At 52.7% G+C, this 19776-nt stretch overlaps 1 protein-coding gene across 1 annotated transcript in view; it reads right to left on the reverse strand.

Moving 5' to 3' along the window:
• AXIN2 (axin 2) overlaps window positions 1-19776 on the reverse strand; it is a 30544-nt gene that overhangs the window by 9025 nt on the left and 1743 nt on the right. The window contains exons 2-5 of the mRNA XM_025047122.1: window positions 17895-18830; window positions 9978-10118; window positions 2090-2247; window positions 1856-1907 (exon numbers count right to left, since the gene is read on the reverse strand). Coding sequence (XP_024902890.1) covers window positions 1856-1907; window positions 2090-2247; window positions 9978-10118; window positions 17895-18709 — 1166 coding nt within the window. The 5' untranslated portion in view covers window positions 18710-18830. The remainder of the gene's footprint in view (window positions 1-1855; window positions 1908-2089; window positions 2248-9977; window positions 10119-17894; window positions 18831-19776) is intronic.

The following is a 19776-nucleotide window of genomic DNA, read 5'->3' on the forward strand; positions in this document are numbered from 1 at the left end:
CAGCCTTTGCCTTGGGCAGGAGCAGTTGGTCGCACTCCGAGAGGCCCCGCTTGTTCTCTCTGTAGTACAACCAGCCCATCAGTAGCTACTCTGAAGTAGAAAATCTTCAAAGACTGTTGTCAAACATCAAAAAAAAAAAAAAAGGCAGCCTCTGAGGTGGGGAGGGGAGAGAGAGACCCACTCAAGGAATAAGAAGTAGAGTCTAAACAGAAAGGGAGCTGGAAATTAAAAAAAAAAAAAAAATAAGATTGGAAGGGAGGTGGGCAGGGGGAGGAAAAGGGAGGGAAAAAAAGGGAGTCGCAGGGCCGGATCAGAAGAAGCGGTAATTTATTTCCTGGCCGCACACTGCGCACCTTTGAGGCGGTGTTGTCTCAACACTGTCCTAGATCTGCCTGCTTTTCTCCACCCCGCCTCTCTGTCTCTTTGTACAGAAAATGAAGAAAGCTGCTGCGGGCTAGTAGCAGAACACTGCTGAGTTTGGCTGCCTGAAGCTGATCTATCAAGGGAAAAGGGAACATCTCCAAATCAAGTGCGGAATATAAAAAGGCACCGAGATTGCCTGCCAAAAGCAGCAGAGAGAGAACCCCCACTGCCCGGCTCTGTCCTTCTTCAGTCGGCTCGCCCACCCCTCCCTCCTCGGCGGTTCTGCCTCCTTCCTCATTTTGCTCTGGCTTTGCCTCTTCCGTGGGGTGCGGTGGGGGCAGCAAAAGCCGACCCGCACAGGCCAGGGTTTCCCCCAGCAGGTGAGTGGGGCTCGCCAAGGCCACCACTTAGCTGCAGAGGGGACAGAAAGCCCCCTCTGTAGGCCATGGCCCCTCTCACACACACTGGCTCCACGCAGCCCCCCATCAAAGGGCTGCCTCGTGGAGAAAGTCGATTTGCACACCCCAGGATGGAATTATCTAATTTATAAGCTTGGGTGATAGAACTTTCCTGTATTAACACACATTGACCCCTGCCCTATCGAAAAAAGTCTGTATCGTCGATACTGTCGTATTTGTGGCGGGGGTGGTACTGTTACTGAGGTACTTCCCCAGGAAAGTAATCTTAATATGCTAACTTTAGGACAAGGTTAAGTCTGCCCATGACTGTGCAAGGAGCTGTCAGAGAAGATGCCCCACCAATAATCTGCACTAAGGCAACACGGGATTAGCAATTCAGAGTGTTAATTTTCTAAATGCAACATAACCCATGGACCTCAGAAGCTCGCAGAAAGGATTGACAAACAGAGATGCTGCTCTAAGCTGGGCATTCTCTTCCCCTCCCTAAGCAGCAGACTGGGTCTTGCCAGAAGCTCAGCTCCTAAAATGTAGACGAGAGGCTCTCTTAAAGACAGGGGGCCACGTGCTGGCTTTCCTCCAGGACATAGAAACAGAAGGGGCGGCCCCAGAAATGTCCACGTCACACTGGCCTCTCATCTCAACTACAGGAAGAAGCTGCTCATGAGATCCTCATTTCTACACACGTCATTCATTTAGCACGTGCTAGGTGCAGATTCAACAGCGGTACGAAGCCAAGGTCTGGGGCTGGAAACAGACAAGCTAGAACGGCTGCCCTCCAGAGCTTCAGAAGCCAGCAAGAGAAGTGGCCGAGTAAACAGGTAAAAGGATGGCTGAAAAGACCAAGCTGCACAGTCAACACAAGGAGAATGTCCCAGAGATGTGACTTTCCTCCCTCAGGAGGCAGAGACACCTCTAGCCTCCTCGTTCACTCAGTCAATCGACAGGTGTTTATTAAGCACCTAGTATGTGCCAGGCACGGTTCCAGCGTCTGTGGATACAGATGTTAACGGAACGGACAAAGCTCGGGGGGCTTCCGTTCTAGTGGGAACCCAATGAGCCACATGGATTATCACCTATCATGTCCTGGTTTCGGGAAGGAACTGGCTGCTTTCTCACGAGAATCTTCTTTTGAGGATTGAGAAAACGTAAAGGTCCGGGCAGGTCAGCGTGAGCTCTACCAAGCGTCGCACCCCAGTGACTCACCAGCACCTCTTGCTTGGTCCTTCCTTCCACCCCCTTCCCCTAGATGACCCCAGCGCCGCTCCCCCTACCTTTCCTACTGTTCCCCTCCTGCTTCCATCCCCCACCTTCAGGACTCAGCATGGCAGAGAGCAGCCGCTTTCCCCCACAGGCTATACTCACCGGGAAATGAGGTAGAGACACTTGGCCATTGGCCTTCACGCTGCGATGCATTTCTCTCTGGAGCTGTTTCTTACTCCCCACACGGTAAGGAGGGACTCCATCTCTAAGGAAAAGGAAAAGACAGAACCCACGGACTCATGAGGATGCTTTCAGCACTCGGGACACTACGAGACATGCAGAGACCCCACCAACGGACAGGGCCACACGCCTCCATGGGCATGCGCCACCTGTCCCAGGGGCCACGGCTGAATCTCCTGCCCACTGATCGTGTCTGGAGATGGCTCCCTCTTGGACTCGGGACCACAGACTTGGAAAGAGTTTGGTAAGCTCATCTCTCAGGCTGTTCTCTCAGAACTGGGTCATGCTCCAGCCAGCCCAGAGTGAAGGCTCCCCTCTTTTATAGGTGCCCCAAGCAGGAGATTCTAAGACCCCTTTGGTCTGCCTAACAGTCCATTACCATGGCAACACGCTACCCCAAATCAGGAAACCAGGTGTGCCTTACGGAGTATACCAGGGCAAAATAGGAATAGGGACCAGAGCCACAGCAGGCTAAGCGGGCATCAGCGAGGGTATGCGTAGTTCTCCAAAGGTCAACCTCCCGTCATTTCCAAATTTCTCCCTTTTATAAATCACCACAGGCCTATCTTTGGTTTTCTTCCTTCCGTCGGCTCCAAACCCTACCACTCCTAACCAATGAAGTGTCAAATGGACCAATGTGGGGCATCAATAGAAAGCCCCTACTATGTGGCATTCGACTATTTGAATACCTACTATGAGCCAACCTTGTTCTAGGCTACTGAGCAAGAGAGCAGTGAAGAAAGTGGGTAAAAATGCAGAGGACTGCCCTTTTGAAGCTTAGATTCTAACGGGGGTGGCCCAGACAATAAGCCAAAAGAAAAAAAGAAAAATTCACATCTCCTCAGGAGGTGGTAAGTACCCTGATGAAGTCCGCTGCAGGAAATGAGAGCGAGGACCACTGGGGTGGGGGGTGGGGCGGGAGTGGCAAGTTCAAAGTCTTCTCCCACCGCTTAGTACTCACTGGCTTTCGGGCACGCCAGGGGCGGGAAGGGGGACAGTGTCCTCGCAAAGACCTGAAGGCAGTATGGGCCCCATGGCCTTCATCGTTATATTAAAAAAAGAAGCAGCAAGTGGAGGAGGTAAGAAAAGCCTGCACGCTACAGGCCAATCGGTCTTCCTTCGAAACATGACCCACAGTTGCTATGATGTTTTTAAAAAAGAATCTTGCTCTTGAAGGCAGTGGAGTGGTCAAGGTGGAACAATCTTCCCACCGGAGGCCACTTATTTACAAAAGCCTCAGGGTTCAAACAGTTCCATACTGAATCATACTCGGAGGCTGTAAATATGGAAATGAGGTGTTGGACTGTTTCCCTTTCTTCTCATCATAGAGTGCAATGAAGAAAAACATCTCTGGCTCAGCAGCAGTGGGTGAAAAACAGCAGGGCCTAAAAATACCCAGGGGCGGCCGGACGCTGACCTCTGGCTCCTTATCTGCGAGGCCCTAGAATTCCAAGTGGCTGCCTTTTCCGGAAGTCTGCTGACCTGGGCCAGAGAACGGGGCCGCCGTGCGGATGGTGCAGACCACGGCAGATCGACAGATCAATGACCTCTTAGCCAAGCACATAAAGGATAATCGATCATGCTGAGGGTACAGGGGAAAAGACAGAACAGCATCTAAAGCGAGGACGTACACCTGTGAGTCCTGTTCCAGAGGACGGCTGAGAGGGGCAGAGCCAGCAGGACCTGAGGCGGCGTTAGCCAGCTGACCAGAGCCGGTAGAGTCGCCCAGAGAGCCTCTACTCGCTAAGGCCTGGGACTTGACCGGGCCCTTGAAGGCCAAGTAGGATAAAGGTTCTCGGTCCAGAAACTTACTGAATCGCCTGTGGCTTATTTACCAAAACTCAATGTTTTCACCTTGGGATCGCTTATAAGACATGGCAGAAAACTGGGCTCTCACAAGCATACGTGGCTTGACCAGTAACCAGATTCCACGCCAGGTGACCGATTCCAACGCGAGGCTGCCGGCCGCCACATACCGACTTCCTGCTGTGGGTCAGACACACCTGACGTATAATCCAGCTTCGCTCTCACCGAAGCCCTAATTCCCCGCCTTTGACAGATGACCGCCTTTGACAGATGACCGGCGTCACAGTCAGCAGTGAGTGATTTAGATCCCGGATCCAAATTCAATCCTTAACTCAACAACCTACACTCCCAGCCTCAAGAGGAGAAGCCAAGCCTCCTGTCTGAATGTGGGGGCGCCATTCCCTAAGGCCCAGGGAGTCCCCAAACACTCTGAAAAGGGAAATGGGAGATCTGGATAACATTCTGGAAAGTCCTCCCCCACCACTTCGTCCTCACTGGCTACGGGGCATGCCAGCTGGGTCCCCACAGTGACCATCCCGTCCCCGTCTCCCACCGAAAATGGGTCCCACAGATGGGGCCTCATGCTGGGCTAATCGAATTCTGCTACCCAGGGCTGCAAGACAATGTCACATCCTTCTCCTGACCAGCATCTCTTCTGTGGACTTAAGAGTGGATGGCACTGTTCCAGGCCTCTTCTGGACGATCTTGGGGGGCAGGAGTCAAAACACCCTATGGCCCTCACTGGGACATACACAGGACTTCGAGTCCTAAGGGAGGCCCCCGTCCATCTCCTCCAAGACTCTGTCCTCGAGTGTCCTCCAGGAGCCTTCCCACTTTGCTCCCTTCCTCCCAGACTGAAATCGGTGCTATGGCTTCTTTTTTTTTTTTTTTAACCTCTTTTTCTTTTTCCATAAAATGTAGAAAGGGAAGAGGGAGGTATGGAAGGTGGGCAGGGGAAGCAGGTCACAGGCCAATTAAAGTTTAGAGGAATCAATGATTTTTAAGCACCTCCTCCCATCGACCGACACACCCCATTACAGCCAGGGCAGCTGAAGGACCCACTGCAGGAAAAGGGAGGCTGCAACTTGTAGAGGCTCAGAGAGGCTTTAGCAGGCGCCTTCGAGGAAATGTGGCTTTAATTCTCCCCCGGCCAAGCGTCTTCTTCCAAAACAGGCCCCTCATTCCAGAAGGGGGCCTCTCTTCCCTCTCTCCAGGCTCTAAAAGTCCATGCGCCGCTTCCCGGCTGCTCAGAACTGCGGGCTGGAGAGAACCCGACTCTCGGTCCCGTGCAGTCTCCTTTCATTATAAACATTTTAGCTAACGAGCCCGCTGCCGGGCCCAGCTGTTTCTGGGGCGCACTGGGTTTGAAGTGTGGACTCCACTTAGCTGCCATTTAAGCCGAGCCAATTAGCTTAGCCTTTCAACTCGGCAGTGCCCGGCCCAACCTGAGCGTCGTCCTCCGGAGGCTTTGAAACGGCGGACGCGTGCGCTCAGGCGCCCGCTCGCATCTCCGTCTGGCGGCCCCTCAGAAGGCCGCCTCCCATCACCGCCAGCATCAAAAGCCCGGTTTGTAAGATAAGGGACTATCTGAAGCTCACACGGACAGATGCTTTCCCTGGTGTCCAACATAAACCCGTAAAGAAGATACAAGGAAATAAAAATAAGTAAATAAAACAACCTGCGCCCCCTCCCCCCACCGGCGTGAAATGTCTCGCCCTAAGTTCTGTGACCCGCCCCCCCACCCTAGAGCAGATGTAGCCTATGAGTCAAGGGGGTCCGGATCCTAAGGGCGGCTCTTGCACAAAATGAAAAGATGGTGACCCGGTTCCATGCCGTGTGGGCGTGGCTTTCACAGTTCCTGGCCGCCTCTAGAAGGGACATCGCACCTGGGCAGCAAAGAATCTGCTGGTTCTGAGGTTTATGGACCCCCAGCTTCATCCTCCTAGACCCCGTGCCCAGGAGCGGCCCCACAACACTTCTGTCCCCAATGCTTCAAAGACTGAGACTTAGGACGTCGTTAGCAGTCTGGCAGCTAACTTTCAAAAGAGAAGAAAAAAAAATTTTTGAAAAAGCCATTCCTTCTGAGAAAGGCAGGCTTCAGAGGAACAGGCTCGTAAAACAGCCTTCTCGGAGGCCTACTGAGAAGACCCAAATCCCAGCCATCTTTAACGGGGCTTTTTACTTAGTGGGAAAACAGAAGTCAGCAGTGGGCTTTGGGGGAAGGCGATGATTCCTTTAAAGCCCCTGCCCACGGGCACACCTCCAGGCCTGGGTGTCCCATCTCCTTGGAAAAACCACGCGCGGGGCTGGCCCTGCCCAGCTTCCACCCAGGCCTCTCGCTAAGGCCCCGGGACTTAATTGGTGCTGTTGCAAATGAGACAATCGCTTCCCCGGGCTTGTATCTAATGAACTCCAACCTTCTGGAGTCTATTGAAGGCCGTCTGTGACTCCTTCTCCCCCCTACCCGGCCGTGTCCCCTCCCCGGCTCCCAGCAGGGCAGCCGGCCCCACTCCCCAGCCCCTGGCAGCCCCCCTGGCAGCCCCCGAGCTGGCCATTGTGACCAGGAGAAACAGCCAGGACCTTTTCATGCTTTACGGGGCGCTCCTATTCACTCGGCCCAGGAAATTTCAAAGGGGCCTGTTACCCTCTTATCCCTCTAAGCTTTCCCGGATGAACAATGGGCTGAAAGCGATTCAGTTCGGCTTTTCATCCCCCACACACTCTCTGCCTCGCTCAGTGCTCTCATCTGCGCCTGGCCCACAATTGGCAGAGCTCTGAAGAGGGGTCTAATCCCAGCCTTGGGATCCCGGGTGACCCGCCTGACACTGGGCAGATCACACACACCCAGGGCCAGCCGGCCAGAAAGTACCACGCACGACCTGGCTTTCAGGGTACACGGAGTCTGCTGGACGGGAGAGCAGGGAGGGCCCTGGGGACCCCCAGTCCCTGGCAGTTGAACCCACAGGAAGCTCTAACCTGAACACACATCCCATCCACTTAGCTCTTACTCTAAAGACCTCCTTGTCCCCACCACAGGAAGCATGAAGCCAACAGCCCTGGACAAACTACTCCCGAGAGGGTGATCCTGCACCCATGAGAAATGCCCTTCCAGTTGGTATAAACATGCTCAGGTGGGTCCAGCTGCCATGGTGACATCTGACGACCTGCCCACTAGGTTGGGAGAAAGCTTAGCACCTCCCAACGCTGACGTCAGGAAGACGAGATCCAATACTATGAGCCCCCAGTCTCCAGGTACCTCCTCTCGGCGTTGGCATCCTGATTTATTCATCACCAAGCCAAAGCAGCTTCGCCCGGGAGGAACCTGAGCTTCTGCCATTTGGGACCCAAGGGAATGTGCTGTGTCCCAAAGAGAAAGCTGTTAAGTGAGGGACTTGCCCTTCTGGTTCTGTATCAGAGGGGGCCCTACTAGCCCACGCTCGAACCCCTGCTACCCAGAACGGACTGACTCGCACAGGTAACTTCTCTGACCCCTGAAAGTGGTTTTCCTGCGCAAGTCCACAGTGTTTCAGCCAAAGCAGGGAAGGCTGAGAGCTTTAATGCCACCTCTATGAAGTTGAGGAAGTTTGTCTTTTGGGAAGGGGATGAAAAAAGAGGGACGAAGGAGGAGGGTACTAGGAAGAAGATAAAACATGTTCCCTCCTCCCCCTCCCCCAACCCATTAAAAAGGCAGCAGTGTGAGTGATCATTACTAAATAAAAAAGAAACTCAAAGTGGCTCAAAGGTCTCATTATGAACTGGTTCTACTAACGTAACTCGTGTTGGGAATGTCTGTGCTTCTGGGGGTGCGGGGTGTCAGGTAAAGGTCAGGAGTCTGTATCTGGCCTGGACCCTGGTTCCATCCCTCACGTGAGAAGCCTTCAAGTACGAGCCTTACTTCCCCAACTGTAAGTCACAAGGGACCGCCGACCTTTCCGACTGAGTCTTGGGAGGCTCCGACACCTACGAGGACCACACCCGAGTTATCTCATCATGAACCCAGAATAACACCTCGATGATGAGGACCAAAATGCAGGCTGGGGCCCAGGAAGCAAGCCAAAATTAGCCTCTAAGAAAACTAAACAAAGTCTTCTAGACTTATGTAAACCACTCCAACTTAGGAGATTCTCTCAGTGCCCTCCCTTCAAATCCGACTTACCATTACTTTACACGTAATGCCAAGATGCCCATGCAATCCACGAAATCATAAAAACTGAAGGAATAATGCTACTAGTAGCAAGCACATAGCTAATGACAAAAATACATATATAACAGCAAACAGAAAGATGACAAAAAAGAAAAACCATTTTTGAAATGGGGGTGCCAATGTGTGGGGGGCAGACAGCCTCATGTAACCTCGTATTCCATGAGGTAATACTACAACAGCTCTTGATGATATGAAATTCAGATCTTGACAGTTATTATTCAGATTAGGAAATAAATTATGCCTGTCTAATACTATTCAATAAAGACAGAGCAAAAATTCTATGTTCATCAAAGTACAATTTTTCTTCAAGTTATGTCCATCAAAGTATCGTTTTGTTTTCAAGTGTGATGACTTAAAAGAGTTCGGCCTCGTGGGAAGCTTTCTTCTGTGGATCCCCATCTTTTTTTTCTCCATGTTGGATGAGAGATGTGTGTCCTTACCTTATTTTGACTCATGCCAAAATGCTATTCTTTTATTAAAGTGCAACGCTTCACTTTAAGGCTCTCCCTCCCTTTACTAACGGGAATCTGAGGCAACACAGTAAAAGCCACGTGACTTCAATCAATACTAGAGTCCCCAAGCAGCCTCACCCACTCTTCCTTCCAACCGGTTCCATGGCCAAGCGACAAGACGCTGGCCAATAGAAACCAGATCATTTCAAACAAGCTGGAATTATAGATGGTCCGGTAAAAGGAACAAACTCTTCAGTACGTTTGCCAGAACTCACACCGCTCAATGGTCTTGCCCTTCAAAACTGTTCCTTGAGCTTAACATATGTGTGTGTGTGTGGACACCTGTCAGAAATTCCTACTGGAAAGTATCTGGGGCAAAGGCTTCAGAGAACATTTCTAGAGGGTGGCTCTCAACGGGGTATTGGGCGAGAAGCCCTTGTGCAGTTTTATCCAAGTTTGGGCTCCCTGACTGGTCTCCTGAATCAGAATCTCAAAGGATGGCAGGAGATGGGGGTGCCCTGGCCCACACCCCCTATACACACCCTATGAAACTTATACAGAATGTGAACTGTTCTCCATCCAGTGATCACCCTACATGATCGCGAATGACCCAAAACTCAAAGCATGACCCTGCCATCAATCTGTAAAAGGTGTAAGATTGGGCACGACTTTGGAGGCAACCCCAACTTAGGACAGAACCACCCCTCTCCCCCGACACAGAGCAGGCATTCCAACACTTACTGAATTGGATGATGTCCATGCAAACATACCCATGAGGGGACATCACACACAGTGGCCCTTTAGAGCTCTGAATTTCTGACACCACCTTCGATGCCTTTTCCTTCAAAGACAATGAACACCTGAACACAAACCCTTCTGGTGCCATCCTGTCCCCCACCTGCTGGTTCTGCAGATGGGACACCTGGCTTTCAAGAGCAGCCAAGCACTTCCGCCCATGGGCAAGGCAGGCAAAATGACAACCAGAAGATGGGTTGTTAAGCTCAAAGAATTTACAGATATTCATCTTCTACCTTACTTTAGTTTTCTTGTTACGGGACTATTCAACTTTCCTTTCAAGGCTCTAAGCTCAACACTACCCAGCCGACCATGTCACCCTCAACAGGCAGCACCACACCCCTGGCACCTTCCCCTCCACCCCCCCATCAAACAGGTGTCCACACACACACACATATGGGATTTGCAAACCAGGTGAGGAAGGCTGGGACTCTGGCCGGCTGGCCCGGTGGGTCGCAGTGCCAGCCACGTACACGATGTGGACACCAGAATACTTACACGCTGCTGTCCGTCATGGACATCGAGTCGTCAGTCAGTGCGTCACTGGATATCTCGCTCTCATTGGCACTGGTGGCTGGTGCAAAGACGTAGCCAGATCCTACGTGGTACGGATTGACAGGCTCGCTCCTCTTGAAGGACCTGCAGGAACGGAAGGACAGCAGTGCATCGCTGGTTCTCGCCAGGAGCCCGGGTCGCCAGCTGGCCCAGGACAACCGAGTGCACAATCCTACAATCTGCCCAAAGCCGACCTGCTGCCCGGGGCCGGAAGCGCGTCTGGGCAGAAAGCAGGGGCCACAAAAGGGGCCTGTGGAGCTACTGCCTCGCCCTGGGGAAGAAGCGGGCTGCGCTCCTCTGCCCCCAAAGGCAGGTCTTCCAGGGACAGAGGACCCCAGAGGCGGTCCAGGGGATCCTCGAAGTTCTAAATACACACTTTCATACTTAAGGGGGAGGTACAGGAGGAAAGGCTATGGAATAAAAGCGGGGAGTAAATTGGGGGAGATGGGGTATCTTTCACCCCCCTGGCCCCCTGTCCAAGCCTGCACCACAAGAACACAGTCTCAGGGCCCCAAGACATCTTAAGCTCCCATGACAGCCGCTGGCACAGTGCCGGGGTGCAGACAGCCGGGAGTCGGGCGTGGTCTTCCCACCACCACCCTGGGCCCAGCGAGGTGGACGGATGGGACGGAAAAGCTCGAGGTGATGGTCAGGAACTCCATCCCATCCTTAGCCGGCCTCCGTGCGCCTCCCCCACCCAGACCCCCTTCTCCCAGGGCCGCTAAGGCCAGCACAGCTGCTTCGAAGGAAGGTCCAGGCCCCTCCCCCGGTGTCTCCCCACTCCTGTTTCTGTGGCCTCGGCCTCCCCATTTCGCCCTCTCGATCTCCTCTCGGAACCCGCCTTCGTCTTGTGTCACCAGTGAGGGACTTAAGCGGGGGTTTGGGGCGGGGGGAGGAAGGGGCCCGTAAAGCCTGAAGTTGCCTATTTACAAAGACCCGGCTCACGCCAAGTGTACACCAAGAGCAAAGAAATCGCTTGCAGAAGAGATCGGCTCAGAGAAAAAGAGAACCTACCCTATCGGGCCACTGCAGCCCATCTGTAGATGACCTTGGGGTTGGCAGCTGAGAGGAACCCATGCAAGGTCAAAGCACTCAGCGTGTGCTCACTGAGCTTCTGCTCACTGACGACGTGTCCCGCACTGCACCGCACCCTGGGTGTGCCCAGCCCCGGTCTTTGGGGGGTGGGGGGGGCCGGGGTGCCACGAGGCAGGCAGACAGTGTCATCGCAGGCCCATGAAGAGGGGCACACCTCCGTACACATCATCTCATTTAATCCTCAGCCACCTCAGGGAGGAGCCCAGTGCCCATCTTTACAGGTGTGCCCTTGGTGGTCCCCAGCACAGCAGCCGGGCCTGGATCACAGAGCCGGAACTGGTGGGCGCGGGACGGACTCGTCCGGCCCCAGCTCACCCTCTCTTCCTGTCTCCTAACACAGTGACGCGCCTCCACATCTGAAAAAGTTCCCGAATGAAGAGGCAGGACGAGTGACCTGGAGGAGGTCGTGCCGGCACAGCCAGCGATGGACGGGACGTGTCTGGCTGGAGGGCTTCCTGAGACAGGTGGGAGCACGGTGAACCATGATGGGAAAAGCAGGGATTTGAGGAGAGGCCGCCCAGGACCAGGGGAGGAAAATGCGGTTACAAGTCCTCCTCAGTCTGGGGATGAACCAGTTGGCTTAGGGACGGGCACGGGGAGGAGGGGGCCTGGAGGGTTTTCCTGGCAGCACACGTGAGCCAGAGGCTGTGCCAGCAGGCGGGGCAGGAGGAGGTGGCGGGGACGGGGAGTCGCTGCCACGGGGTGGCATGCCAGACGCAACGGGGGCAGCTGGGGGGCAGAGCTGAAGGTGGCAGAGCCAGTTCCCGTCTCTAAGGGGCTTTCGCTCTGGCATCTGGAGTGACAAAACCAAGCGAGAGAAGTTACGTTCACGGTCATGACACTTTAGAGCCAGGATGAATCTGAGGAACGATCTAAGCCAACCCCCTCAGTTTAGGAGTATTCGTAAAAACCAACGGCCACCCCTGAACGAGCACTTAGTATGGGCGGGGTCTTTGTTTTTATCACTGCTGCACCCTTGGCACACAGAAGGTGCTCAATGAACCCCTGCCACATCATCGTCCTTCATCCTTACAACCACCCAAGGGGGTCCCGGAGCCCCAGTGGAGTGGGGGTGGGGCAAAAACCTCGTGGGAGGCCGCCAGGCTGGAGGCTCGACCCCACGAGACCCATGTCCGGACCGCTGGAGGAGCTCGGTGGCAGGGACCTTGATTCTGTTCTACTGAGCAAGACGGGAGCATAAAGCCAGGTCTTAGAAATGTGACACAGGCGTAGAACTGACTAGAAAGTACAAATGAGGAACGTCGCACTTGAACCTATCAAATACCTTGGGCCGAGTGAACGTGAACTGTCACTTGGACGCTCTAGTCCTGTTCTCATATCTGTAAAGGGGGAGCGGTCTCACCACCTCCCAGGTCTTTGTATGATGACTACATGAGGATGGTAAGGTCTCCCATCCCCAGGCCCTCAATCTGGGGGTCCCCAGGTACCAGGGCTAGGGAGAGGAGGGAGGGGTGACAGCAAAGAAAAGGCAGTGGGTTTTCTGAAGAACAGAAGGAATGAGGGACGATTCAGTCAAAACAGTCTTCGTTGATAAGGGAACTCAAAAAGGGGAGGACGGTTCTGTCTGGCATTACCACTGAAGGCAGAACGCGAGGAAGTGGCTTCTTAAGCCGGAAAGAGGAAAGCACTTCGTAATGGCCGGTGCAGTGGACGCAGGGGGCAGGTCATGGGGACAGCCCAAAGTCCCCAGCCGTCTGCGGTGTTTGGACGGGGCTGCTGCTCGGAGCAAGATGGACAAGATCATTTCTTCGGGATCCCTTCCTATCTTCAGAAACACCAAAACGAGTAAGTTCTGGAAGCCCTTGATAAAGAATGGCAATCGAGAGGTTGAGCGCTGGTGCTGTCTTAGTTCCCGGGCAGCTGGGTGACCGTGGGTAAGTCATGGAGTCACAGCCTCCGCGGACGGGGGGCGGGCAGCCACCCAAAACACGCGCGGCTCAAGCACGGCCATCTGCACGAAGCTCTCACGCCCTCTGAGAAGGCCCAGTGAGGGCACTGCACTCTGGGGCAATGGCTGTTTAATCCTCCGCACCAACCTCCGCCAACGAAAACAGACGCCTCCTGCAGCCCTTTCTTCCGCGGTAGTGACCGTGACTTTTAGCTAAGAGTGTCAGGGTGTTTACGTGTTGAATGCCTGCCCCGGGCAATGAGACTGTAAGCTCCGTGAGGGCAGGACCAGATGTGTCCTCGTCACACGTGTGTCCCAGTGCTGAACGGAGTCCATGGCATGAGGCAGAAGCTCAAAACTCTGCTGAACATCCCTGAAGGACCTGGGACCATCAAATGGCTTGCTGAAAAGTTTTTTGGTTTTTTGGGGTTTGTTTGTTTTTTTTTTTCAGTCTAAGAGGCACAGTGCAGGATCAAAACAGCCTTAAATAGTTTTCAAACACAAAAACTCTTTCCACTCCTTCAGTGTTGCTATCTTTGTGGTATTAACACATCAACAATGTCCCGAACCCAAGGGTTATAATTCAGCCTCCGGGGAGAAAATGACTCGAGACATTCCTCCCGCCCCAACAAAAAAAGGCACCTAACTCAGATCCCGGCTGTGCTCACAGCTCTGCACACCAGAACACATGGATCCCAAAATAAACTCCTTTCCCTTCGCTTCCAAAATAGAGGGCTACTGTGTGACCAGTCGTTAAAAATGGAATATGCTGCTCTTAGCTCAGCTGACGGCAGTAGAGTATTTAGATTTTCCTACAACCATAACACGATGAGGCGGAGGAAGGAGGCAGGGAGGTGGGGAGAGACAGAAACGCAATTTTTAAGAACCCCAAACTTTGTCAAAATGACCACATAATTTTTTTTAAAAAAAAATGGATTAGAGTTGTTTTCTTGTGATTACTTAAAAAAAAAAAAAAAAAACAACGGAAAGAAACTCGACCATGCTACAGTAATTGTACCCAGATGCTTTGATTATTTCTTCAGGATTTGTGCTCCCAGTTGCTGGAAGGATTTTAAATTCCTCGGGAGAGTGGAGGCCTATGGTACAGATTATGCACTGGGCATACCAAGTTTGCAGCTTCAATATGCAAAGGACTTTCAGCTGTCAGGTAGCGGAGGCTCCCGCGTCCCGAAGGGGAGTGAAATGTTTTGCTGCTCTGTCCCCGAGCTTATTCTTATCTCTTGATGAGATGCTGTTGGCCCCTGCCCCCTCCCCAGGCATCGGGGCAAGGCTGCCCTAAAAAGAGTACAACAGAAGTGACCTTTGGGACCTCTTTCTGGTCCCCTCTCAAAACGATGCAGCTTAAAAAGTATTTGCTTCTCAGGCTGGGTTGCGTTTAGGCTTTCCCAAAGCCCTCTGACAATTTACTCACAAAGTCACTGCCCAAAAGGCAACACTCGTCTTCAACAAGCATTTTCTCAGGCACGATCAAGGGACATTCAGACAGCATCGGGCAACGGGGCCTTGAGAAAACAGGCAAACTTTTACAAGTGTATCTTAGCAAACTGCCTTCATCAGAGCTTCCATCCCCTAATTGTGGCCTACTGCTTCCAGCATATCTTTCCTATGGCATCATTTTCTTTGATAATTGAAGCCAAGCTTGATTCCAATGGCTTCGCACAAAAACGCGCCTCATCAGCGAGTTCTTTCAGAGAACAGGAGGCACTTGGAGCCAGCAGAGGGCCATCTGGGCCCGGCTTATTTTAAGTGAGGCCAGAGCAGAGGGTCCAATGAGAGACAGATGAGACCCGCCTTGGGCAGCAACACACAAGGAAGGGCCAGTGCAGAACGGGAAGGGCACAGGGAGTGCTCTGTGCACCCAACGCTGTCTTCTCCTTCCCAAAATAAATGCTGGGCTGAGCTCCTGGGCCCACAGCCCCCTCCACACACACCTCACCACTCTGTGTGTGTGTCTGTGTGCTGGGGTTTTCACACGTGCTTCTACCAACAGGTCACTCTTGCTCTTGGTTATTTATAGAGACCATCAAAAGCCCAGGCCTCCCACTCAACCACTTGCAAACCAGAGTCCTTCCCTCTGAGGATAATTCCTGCTCTTCCGTTCCAACTATTTATATTAAACCTGACACCAAATCAGTAAGGACACAAACAAGTCATTAAAAATGAGGCTCCTTTGAGTGCCCGGGGTAAACACAGGGCTTGGAAGACCAGCCAGTGCTCTGGGCATCCAGCTGCCAAGCCTGCAGCAGCAGATGAAGGGAGACCCCGAGCGCCACCCAGGTTTTCCCCTTCATTCATTTTTCTAACTTCCTAAGCCCGTCCCATACGCCAGCTACCGTGTTTGATGAGTGCACTGGGAGAGGGGCTTAAAGAGTTACGTAGGACCCCTACGCGTCCCAAGAACTAGCTGGAAAGAGACTGAAGTTTAGCAAGGGGAGAAAGCTGACATATGGGAAGAGGGAATACTTTAAAGCTTTACAGTGAATATGGGCTAGGACCCAAAAGTCACTCTTTGAAAGTGGTATCCTAACCTCGTTGCCCTTTTCACATACCTGATCGTTATCGTTACTAAATTATACTAATTACAACGCTTTACATGTGTTCAAAACAATTCCCTTTGCAAAGGGCTTTCATGTTTATTATTTCAATCCTAATAGCAACCCGGCATAAACAGAAGGGATGGTGCCTGCTCATTTTACAGATGGCACACGGGGTAGTAAGTGGTGGACACGGCTGGGACCCGGGTCTTTGAATAATTTGGGACACCTCCCAATACACCATTCTGCATTTCAATATCTTGCGTGTAAAAATGACATTTGGGTATGGCTTAAAGTCTCTTTGACAACGCCCAGCTAACACATCTGGGGCTTCATGACGCCCAGGTAAAATACTTCGTTTCAATCTAACAGTGGGAGAAAGCACACAAGCATACAGTATGGAAACTCAAGAGGCCCACGGAAAGGAGCCGTCTACGTCTAAACAATGCCCACAGGTCACGCATCAAGAAGGCAAGTACTGGAAGCGCAAAGCATCTTTGGCCCTGGCTTCCAGGATCAAAGAGCTTCGCAAAGAGCAACCTCCCCAAACTTTAATCCTGGTACGATCCCAGCTGAGGCCTTTGAAAGGGGGAGGGGCACCCCAGGCTAGGTCTCTACTGCCCACCCACGAAGGGGAGGGGTCACAGCAGGGTCCTGCCTCTGAGTGCTTTCTTACGGATGACATTCAAAACCACACACGGTGCTATTTACAAAGGTGACAGACACTCCAGGTCCTGACACTGGGAGACACAGAAGCCCCACTGTTAGAAGGCCCCAGGAGAAGCAGCCTTACCCCAGGCCTTAAGCAGTCTCAGTGACCACTGCCAAAGTGGACAGCACTGAGGCTGGCAGAGGTTTAACCAAATGTCCACATAATGGAACGGGGAAGTAGCAGCAGGTGCCCAGTGAATGCCCAGCCGCAGAGGCCAGACCCATTATCTTCCTCCAAAACAACGTGAAACCATAAGCTTAAAGATGCTGAAGCAACTCCTTCAGGTGGTCCTATGGAAAAGCCAATCGTTTGCACTTACGTGTAGACCAGATGTCTGAGAGTGGCTCCTAGGGCCATAAGGGCGCCCCCTGGTGGTTGGAGAACTAGTCCTTCCCAATGCGTGAAGAGTGAACTGTCTTGGCTGCCCCTAAATCACTGCTCCTAGGCTCAGACCCGGCTAACCTGCCCCTCCTGCTGCTTCTCCCATGGGACACTGGAGACCCTCCCCTACAGAGAGAGGACAATCTCCACAGAAGCAGCCCGGGTCCCTAACACATGGAAAAATATACAATGGCTAGCTAGATAAGCCATTCAGATAGCAATCAAGAGCCCACCCTCCTTCCCTTACATGCCATAAGCAACAACCTAGAATTAAGAGGCTCTTTCTTTCTTTGAATATTCAGCAAGGGGAGAGGAGGAAACAGAAAAATTCATTCTCACAGGAGGTCTGAAGTTGCCTGCAAAGGTCAAGATCCTTAAGACTTGGCCATTCTGTAAAGGGCTGTTTGTCTTTGAAGCTTCAAAAAGAGAAAGTACTCCAGGGCCCCTGTCCTCTCCGGCCAGGACCTCTGCTCTGTCAGCAGAGCAACAAAATAATCAACCCAGCTCTGCCCCTCGGGCTGCAAGTATTTAAAACCTAGATTAATATACCAGCAGACTCCAGAGCTAAGGGTCCTTCATTAGGGAAAGTCACAGGGCCCTCCCTAGTCAGGAGGGTTTCTTGCTGGGTAAAAACCTAATTCTACAAAGAGACCCACAAGCTCAGCTGTTAAGCCAATTGCTGGCTCTTATCTTCACATAATAGTTCAAAAGATCTCACTTACCCCCACATCCAATGGGTACACACATTATTTCCTGCGTCTCCACCACAACCCGGCTGCCTCCCTAGCCACATTAATTCCACTCTCCACTGACTAGTGGTGAATGACCCCTTCCAAAACCGGTGCTTAGTGCATTTGGTGACTCAGAGGCATCAAAAGCTGCTGTCCTCTCTCTCTCTCTCTCTCTCTCAACCCTAAGACTGGCCCAGGATACTAAGGAACCCACGTTAATAAATACCGCTCGCCAGTGTTTGAATTTAGCACTGGAAGACGGCAGGCATTTAGCTTTGTGTACAACACCCCCTCCCCCTTTAAACAACAAAAAGCAAGATCAAAGGGTTCACGGCCAGAGGTCCTGGCTCTCAACAGACCTTTGTCAGCCTCTGCAGCACATCCACCCAGCCATCCCATCTACCTTACTTAACTCAAAACATATGCAAAGTCCAGTATCATCCACCACCCACCCCGCCATGCCCTGGCCAGTCTTACCTGTATCCATTTTCAACAGTTTCCGTGGACCTCACATTCGCTGTTGCCCTCAGGGTTTTGCTGGACAGGCCAACCACAGTGGGTGAAAGTTTGCACTTGAAGTCAGCACAAGTCCACTCCTCCTCCTCATTCAAGGTGGGGAGATAGCCACACACGACCTTTAGGCTCCCCAGTCCCCCGTTACTCATGTAAGCTGTGTTTTCTCCCCCACTTCTCACATATTCGAGGTATATATCAGAAGTCAAAAACATCTGGTAGGCATTTTCCTCCATCACCGACTGGATCTCGGTCTGCGCCTGGTCAAACATGATGGAATCAATCTGTTGCTTCTTGATGCCATCTCGTATGTAGGTCTTGGTGGCAGGTTTCAGCTGCTTGGAGACAATGCTGTTGTTCTCGATGTACCTTTTGTAGATTGCTTTGGCTACTCGCAAAGTTTTGGTATCCTTCAGGTTCATCTGCCTGAATCCATTGCAGGCAAACCAGAAGTCTAAGGTATCCACGCATTTCTCCCTCTCCAAGAAAGTCCGGAAGAGATAAGCACCATCTTGATCGCCCAACAAGGAGTGCAACGACTTGGTCCATCTGGTCAGGGGGGAATCCGGAGATGCCCGCCCCTCAGGCTCTCCCAACCCATCCTCGTTCCGCCTGGCGTTGGAGGAGACAGGCATGGGTTTGGTGACCTGGCCCTTTCCCACCCCAGGCTGGCATGGTGGAGTCTCCCCTTCTTCACCAGGGACTGGGGGTCGGGGGGCATCCTCGCGGAAGCTGCTGCTGGGGTCTGGCAGGCGAGTCACCAGCACCGCACTACTCATGGTGAGCGAGTTCTCCGCACTGAGTTTGGGGAATTTTTTTTTCTTCTTCCAGGTCCTCTCGGCAATCAGCGTGGTCTCTCTTTCTCTCTCAAGTCAGCAGGGGCTCATCTGAGCCTCCTTTCTGGAAAGAAAAGGAAGGGGGGAGGTAGGGAGAGAAAAGGGTATTGATCTAATCAAAACCAGATCTACCCAACATCAAAGCAAAAAAGTAAACAGGCTTTTCAACTCCTCAAATTCAAATCAAGCAACCCAGCTATCTGCGAGGTGCTCATCTAAAGTATCAGACGCTGCTTTTTCAAAGGCGAAATCTGAGCTCCGCACTCTTGGGGGGCGGGGTGGGGAGTGTTGATGGGGAAGGGGGGAGGGGGAGAGAAAAGGGTATTGATCTAATCAAAACCAGATCTACAGGGCGGAGGGGCACGCGAGGTGTGAGACAACCTTCCAAAAGCCCACTCGGCGCGGTGCACGCAGGGCAGCGGGGCCCTCGCCTCCCCGCTGTCCTCCTCCCCTCCCCCCGACAGCATCCACTCCAAAGACGCGCACTCGGAGCCGCAGGGCTGTGTGCAGGTGAAACCAATTTCGGTAAATTTCCCCACTCCGCTCTGCGCACAGATAACTCGAGCTCCAAACGTGCCCTTCCCCGGCATCTGGTTCCCATTCCCCCACCCACCCCTTCCCTCTGCGCTCCCCCTTCCCACTCCTTAAAAATTCAGAAGATCTTCGACGGAGAAAGAAGCCCGCCCAGCACGGGGCGGAATGGGCTCCCGGACTCTCAGCTGGCAAACGCGCCCCCCCTCCCGGCTGCGAATGTTCCCGCGCCCCCGCCTCCCGCCAAGAATATGACTCAGTCTACACCTCTGTCTTCCCCGCTCCCCCAAACCAGAAATCAACTCACTCAGACCAGACTTTGATCCTCAAACTTTGCAAGAGAGCAAGGAAGCCCCCGGATCCGCCACCCCGGTGATCCCCGCCCCCCCCAACCTACCTCCCGAAGCTGTGAACCCTACAAAACCGGATCAGAAACCGTCTCACGCTACCACCGCCTGTGCCAAGAATCGCAAACTCTG

This window comes from Pteropus alecto, unplaced genomic scaffold (genome assembly GCF_000325575.1).
Source record: "Pteropus alecto unplaced genomic scaffold, ASM32557v1 scaffold134, whole genome shotgun sequence".
NCBI classification, from domain to species: Eukaryota; Metazoa; Chordata; class Mammalia; order Chiroptera; family Pteropodidae; genus Pteropus; species Pteropus alecto.